Here is a 6,937-nt window from a genome sequence, read left to right as displayed (position 1 = left end):
GAGAGATGGATGGTGGGTCGCAGCTGAAATGTGACCTGGTTAGGAGATGCACTTGTCTGAAAAAGCCCAGTGCTGGACGCGGAGAGGGAGAGAGAATCAGAGAGGCTGCGCCAGCAGGGGCTGTGTCTGTAACTGTAGCATCAGCATCACGTTTGACATCATCATACCTGGTTAAAAAAAAAAGGGGGGGGGGGGTTAGAATTCAAAGCGAAGCACTAGATCAGAGCGCCAAACGCCAGCCAGCTGCAACTGAGCCCAGCTCAACCCTCAAGGAGTCGCAAGCCAAGGAATCAGAATCCCGAGATGTCCCTACTGCCTCTTCAAGGGTGGAGAGCACGATAAAGGGACCCAACGTGTCCCCAGGGAAGATGGGAATTGGGAGAACACACAACTCTCAGTTACAAAATCAACCAGGCTCAGGTGTCTTTTTCTCCCCTTCCCTCCTTCCCAGAGGGGGCCTCACCACAGCCCTGACAGCTGGCTTCCTGCGAGTTATGGCTCCACGGTAATGGGTGGCTTCCTTAAGACAAAAGCCATAGAACAACTGGCTGCCTCAGACGCTTGCTCCCCAGCCCCACATGCTCTTTTCAAGGGAAGGCCTGAGAACTGAATGGCTGCTAAAACAGACAGATGTCCTCCTCCCCAAGCAGCTGGTTAGGGCTGTCACCCCTTTTGTTCCTCAGGCAACCCTAAAAGGCAAAATGTCTGACCATTTCATCTGCCTTGAGGCTGCAAATCTGGAAAAGGTACATTTACTCATGGTTTTGCCTTCAAGTTGATCTTAGTAAGACACTGAGGGAAGGGAGGGCTGTTTGGGGGTGTTCAGGTTTTTGTGAAAACTGTGACCCTGGTGATTGCCTGTAGAAAGTGTTGACATGCCAGCTGGGAAGGCTGGAGGCTGGGCGCAGTCCCAGAATCAGAACAGAAGTGGGGGTGAGGTTTACATTACAAATAAATTGAAGGGGAAACAGAGAATCTGACAGGACAAGACACTGAACTTTTGGGACCCAAGCCCTAGATTGTGTTTTTATAAACAGGCTTGGATGAAGTGTTCTTTAAAAAAAAAAAAATTGAAGGCGATGAAAAACATGATCTTACTCAGTAGGAAAAACACCGGTTACAAGGTTCATAGTCACTCTGAGTCCGGCCTGCCTGGGAATTTTGAAAGCCTCGGTGTCTTGGGCTGGCATCCCCTTGGGAAAATAGAAAACAATAGCTCCTTTTCCTTGTTTTCTTTTTTCCTCTCCAGTTGAATTTAGTAGGGGTGCTGCAATGAGGCCTGGCCACTGATGTCTTCATCTCACAGTAAATAAAGCAGTCTTACTGGGTTGGGAGGTGGTACTAAACAGCAGAAGAGCACAGCTTTGCTGGCATATAAACTGGTGATGGAATTCCACTTACTAGCTGGGTTCTTGAAAAGGTACTTATTTCTATCTATAAAGTAATGGCAATACCACTTATCTCACGAGATGGCTGCAAAACTACCTACTCAGCACAGTGCCTGAGGACAGTGGGCATTTAAAAATGTTAGTTCTTCCCCCCTTAGGTGAGGAAGAGAAGGCTATGGTGTCCCACAGTTTTGAAGATTTACCAAAGTTTGCCATCTTTTTCCCACCATCTCATTCCTAGTCTTTTAGCAAAGGTAATTATCTATCTTCAAAGCAGTGAGGAGATAGATCCATAGCTCTCCCGTTCCAGTACTATCTCATAAACGGAAGCCCCTGGTCTTCTATAGTTACCAAACTTGCCCAATCAAGAGTTTGGAAAGGTGCTGACCAGATGGCCCATCAATAAGACAATACTTGTTTCCAAACCTTTGAAGGTCAAAATGCTTCCCACACTACCGGGCAGCTCTTCTAACGGAGCTGTCTTCAGTTATCAGGCCTGTGCTGAAAGCAAGTCAACAGCAGCAGCCCAGAACTGGTAGCTAAGCTAGAAGTGAAGCAAATAGGAGGCAGACTTCAAATTTCCCAGTGATAGAGAGAACAGTTGCAGAAAATGCCCAATGCTTTTGGTTTATAAAGAAGAAGAGGTTTTCCTAAATTTTGAGAGTTATAGTGGATCAGACATGAAGGAGCTGCTGGGTGTATCTGTTAAATGGTATATATGTTCTATGCATTTTTCGTTTGTATTTAATATTTAGCAATGCAAAACAGAGGAAAAGAGAGCTTTTGTTTCCTAATAAGAAAATCTAAGTTTAACCACATCTTTAAAACCACTTAACTCCATTGCTGGATGACCCCACAAGCACAGAGAGATAAATGCATAAAGATGTTCACTCCAGAGTTGTTATAAATAGCCAAACCTGGAAACCAACTCAATGACCATTAAAAAGAAAACAAACTCAAACTCACTGCTGTCGAGTTGACTCTGAGTCGTAACGACCCTTTAGTAAAAAAAAAAATATATATATGCAATGGAATACTGGTCAACATTAAAAATAATGATGTAACTCTGTGTCTGTTGACAACAAATGTGATCCACTGTGTATGGCTGGGTGAGAAAGCCTGTTACAGAGGACCACATACCATGTATCCATTTGGAAGTATAACATAGTGCAGCAGTTCTCAAACTTTCTGGTCTTGGGAGCCCTTTATACTAAAAAAAACCCCAAAACTAAGATGTTTAAAATATTATTTTAAAACAAAAATGAACCCATTACATATTAACGATATATTTCATGAAAAATTATATTAAAAAAAAAAAAAACTAGTGACAAGAGTGGCACTGTTTCACATTTTTGCAATCTTTTTAAAGTCTGGCTCAATAGAAGACAGCTGGATTCTCCTATCTGCATTATAGCTGGTAGAATCAAAAATAGTGAAGAGTACATCTGTATACTGACAACAGCTTGAGTTAATCTCTAAACACACATATTTATACCATAAACCTACCAACTTAGAAAATTCAAGAAAACACAAAATATACAAGCACACATTCCATTAACCATCAGAATGATGATGTCACTACGTCGTAACTTCTGGAAAACCCTCTGACTCCTGAGGCAATGAGAGCGAAAAAGGCAAATAACACCTTAGTATTTTTACGAAAATAGTTTTACCTCACAGACCCCCCCCCCCGCCCCCCCAAAAGTTTCCTAGACACTTTCAGGGGTCTGCAGGCCACGCTTTGAGAAACACTGGGACAGTGGTTAAGAAAAGCACTGTTACCAGATATATGACCTTGGGCAAATGTCTTAACCCTACTAAGCCTCAGTTTTATCACCTGTAAAACAAGTATAATAACACCAACCTCAGTGGGCTGTTATACAGAATAAATGAGTTAATACTCAAATAAATGACAAATGTGAACACTCAACTATAATAATATTAACTATTATTTGTGAAAAATTTCTTAATGATATGATATATGCATAAATGCACAGAGAACAGTTGCTTCTTGGTGATGAAATTTATTTTTTAAATGAAGATTTAAGTATAACATACATAAAAAGTATAAAGTATAAATTTATAGCTGTATACAAAGTATAAATGCATGGCTTGATGATTTTTCACAAAGTGAACTTCTCTTTGTTTAAATGAACATTTTCAAAAATAAAAAAGTTATTGAAAAATTCAAGCTCACAAAAAAAAAAAGTCCAGACTTACTGGTCTGACAGACTGAAGAAACCCCGAGAGTATGGCCCCTAGACACCCTTTTAACTCAATACTGAAGTCACTTCTGAGATTCACCCTTCAGCCAAAGATTAGACAGGCCCATAAAACAAACAACGGTGCAGGTAGCTGAGCCATGCAGAGGAGACTAAAGGGGCACACCAGCCCAGGGGCAAGGACAAGAAGGCAGGAGGGGACATGAAAGCTGGATGAACGGACATGAGGAACCCAAGGTCAAGAAGGAAAGACCGTTGACATGTTTCGGGGTTGGCAATGTCACAAAACAATATGTGTATTAATTGTTTAATAAGAAACTAACTTGCTCTGTAAACCTTCATCTAAAGCACAATTAAAAAAAAAAAATATTAGAAAACAACTACAACAGCAGCCACTTGACTCACCTGGGCTTTCACAGCCATGCTCCCTGCTGGTATCAAGGTGAAACCTGAAAGGTGTTCCACTGACTCGATACATTTCTGGTACCATCAGGTCCCCTTTGGCTCCAGGAAAAATCGCACAGTGCAAAAGTAAACGGGAACCACCCTGTGTGCCATTATGACACTGAATTCTAGTCAAAGTCTAGTTTGGTAAACTCTGGAGCTCACTTAAAAAATTAGTCATTGTAAGTAACATTGGTAATGTCTCTACCATGGGCATGGAGTTCATTTGGGAGTAACTCATTGTGGCCCCCTCAAAAACGGTCAAAATTACTTTCCATAACAAAGTTCCTTGTGCAACAACACAGGTCTTGCATAAGTTCAACAGTAGTGGGAGACTGTTCCCTCCCTCTCTTCTAGGGTGAAGTCTGAGGGTGAAGTCAGTGCCTGAAAAGCCAGCTAGAGCTATGGTAGGGGCAGTTTCACTCTGTCTCAATGTACAAGGTATGGGAAGTGGTAACATTCAAAGAAGATTCTATTATAAATACGGTATAAAACCCTCCAACATTTACCCCATTATAATTTCATAAGAAGAGCCCTTGGAACTTAATTGTTTTAGTTCCGTCAAAAATGATTTGCTCTGAGAAACCCTGAGAATATGGTCCCCAGACACCCTTTTAGCTCAGTAATGAAGTCACTCCTGAGGTTCACCCTTCAGCCAAAGATTAGACGGGCCCATAAAACAAAAAGAGACTAAATGGGCACAAAAGTCCAGGGGCAAAGCACCAGAAGGCAGAAGGGACAGGAAAGTTGGGAATGGGGAACCCAAGGTTGAGGAGGGGAGAGTATTGACATGTCATGGGGCTGGCAACCAATGTCACAAAACAATATGTGTGTTAATTGTTTAATGAGAAACTAATTTGTTCTGTAAACCTTCAACTAAGTACAATAAAAAAAAACTACTCTCCATCACTGTTGCTTTTTCATAGAAATTCTATACCAAAATTACCTGTTACTCCCCCTCCTACAGCTGTAGTTAAAACTAAATTTTCTTTAGAACTACATTGTCCCAACGATTTGTCTACAGACTTCTGAAAAGACAATTTAAAATATGAATTTTAAAAATCCCAAGTAATGTCCCCTTAAGAATTTAGTATCTGATACATATAAGTTACATTTTCCAAAGAAAAAACTTCTTAAATTTCCTAAAAACATGAGTCTTAAAGCTCTGACACCCAAAAGAAGGCACCTGACCAAGACTGCCCAATGGCAGTTGTCAGGAAGAAACTACTGAGAGAGGCAGCACCAAGATGAGGTGAGGGGACTGAATTCCACTCTCAGCTTACTAGTCAGTAGTATCCCTGGAGCACTCAATCCCACCTGCCATCTAGCAGCGTGAGCTGAGGTAAAAATCTCAATTTACGAAATGAATACCACCAGAAGAAAGCAAGCCAAGGCCTCCGGGAAAAACTAATCTTACTGGCAGCTATGTGAAAATCCTGAACGAACCAGGATAGCGAAACTGGTGAATAAGTGGTGGCAACATTGTATCCCAACAGGCACGGACAAAGGGGGTCAAATTAGGACCATGTGATAATAATAAAAGAAAAACACAGTTACTTTGGAATTTCATTTATTCACAAATGATCTGTGCACCCACACTGATAAACAAATCTCTGAGTGTTACACACAGCCCTCACAATAGAACGACCTTGACACATAGGGTTCAAATCCAATTTATCTAATAGGTAAGAATCCAGTAACAACCAGGAATGAGGGAAAGGGGACATGGAGGGAGGAAGAATGTGAGGAGGGAAAAACAGAGGCAACGGAGAGGCCGGAGGTCCCCGGGAGGAGTACGTAGCGGGGCGCGGGGGCGGGGCGGGGGGGGCAAAGCTGGAGCTGGGAGCACTCCGTCCCTCCTCTGGTCTGCAGCAGGGAAGGAGTACCTCTGTGACTGACACTCTTCCAGACAACGTTGCATAGTTCTGCTGATATCATGGCTGTTCTACCGCTGCTGCTCTGAGAAGTAAACAGAAAAGAGCTACAACATGCGATTCTGTCAGCAGCATGGGAAGGCGAGGGTGGAGGAAGGTGAAGGAACAGGGATCTAACAACTCAGAGGGTATCAACTTTAGAAAAAAAAGGTCAGATCAAGCAAGTAAAAGGTAAAAGCTTGAACAGTTGTTTTGCTAAAGATAAAATTCTTACTATCTGGGTAGAGATGAAAAGTTAGGGTATAAAGGGAAATGAAAAATGCAAACCTTCTAGAAAATGTAGATAGTCCATCTAGGTTGAGAGATTAGTAAAACCATGTCTTTAATTCTCTATTATAGTAGTGATACAAAATAGCTTAATGCCTTGGGCAAAATCATAGGTACATAAGAAATCAAGTGATTCTGACCCGCAGTGGGCTTCAGAAGTAAATTTCCAGAGAACGGCTTCAGAAAGAAAGATTGTTGTTGTTGCTGTGTGCTGTCAAGTCAATTCCGACCCTAAGGATGGAGTAGAACTGCCCCAAAGGGTTTCCCTAGGCTGAAATCTTTATCAGAGCAGATAGCCAGGTATTTTCTCTTAAGAAAGAAAGGTAGACCCTGTTACGATGAACAAGGGTCATGAGTATAAGTTCTCCTGGTGCCCACAACCATCTTAACTGATGATTTAATGACTGTGGACAACCATCAGAGACCATGTGAGTTCATGGGGAAACCACCCAGGAAGGCCACCATCCAAATTTCCACACCCCTCTTTAGCAATTAAAACGAAGACATTTTCCTCAGCACCTCATGAGGATATTCAACTTCTAGTGCTTTCCATGATCCACGTCAAGAGAAGTCAATCTGTCCGCAGGAGGCGTAGTTTCCAAAGCTGTCTGCTGTGAACCTCTGAGAGACGTGAATGGAGTTGAGCTTTAGGGCACCAAAGTAGAAGTTCTCAAACAGCTAA

At 42.1% G+C, this 6,937-nt stretch overlaps 1 protein-coding gene across 11 annotated transcripts in view; it reads right to left on the bottom strand.

Moving 5' to 3' along the window:
- Positions 1-80: 80 nt before the first annotated feature.
- Positions 81-6,937, bottom strand: part of ASCC1 (activating signal cointegrator 1 complex subunit 1) — a 149,242-nt gene continuing 142,385 nt past the window's right edge. For 3 of the 11 annotated variants that reach the window (XM_049854822.1, XM_049854827.1, XM_049854824.1), the window contains exon 11: positions 5,086-6,933. In XM_049854822.1, coding sequence (XP_049710779.1) covers positions 6,817-6,933 — 117 coding nt within the window. In that variant the 3' untranslated portion in view covers positions 5,086-6,816. Of the gene's footprint in view, positions 168-5,085; positions 6,934-6,937 lie in introns of those variants that run through there. The other 8 variants (XM_049854823.1, XR_007513401.1, XM_049854820.1 and 5 more) reach the window with 8 other exon arrangements.

Source organism: Elephas maximus, chromosome 16, assembly GCF_024166365.1.
Source record: "Elephas maximus indicus isolate mEleMax1 chromosome 16, mEleMax1 primary haplotype, whole genome shotgun sequence".
NCBI classification, from domain to species: domain Eukaryota; kingdom Metazoa; phylum Chordata; class Mammalia; order Proboscidea; family Elephantidae; genus Elephas; species Elephas maximus.
Note: the sequence above shows the minus strand (reverse complement) of the source record. Positions and strands in the feature narration are given on the sequence as shown.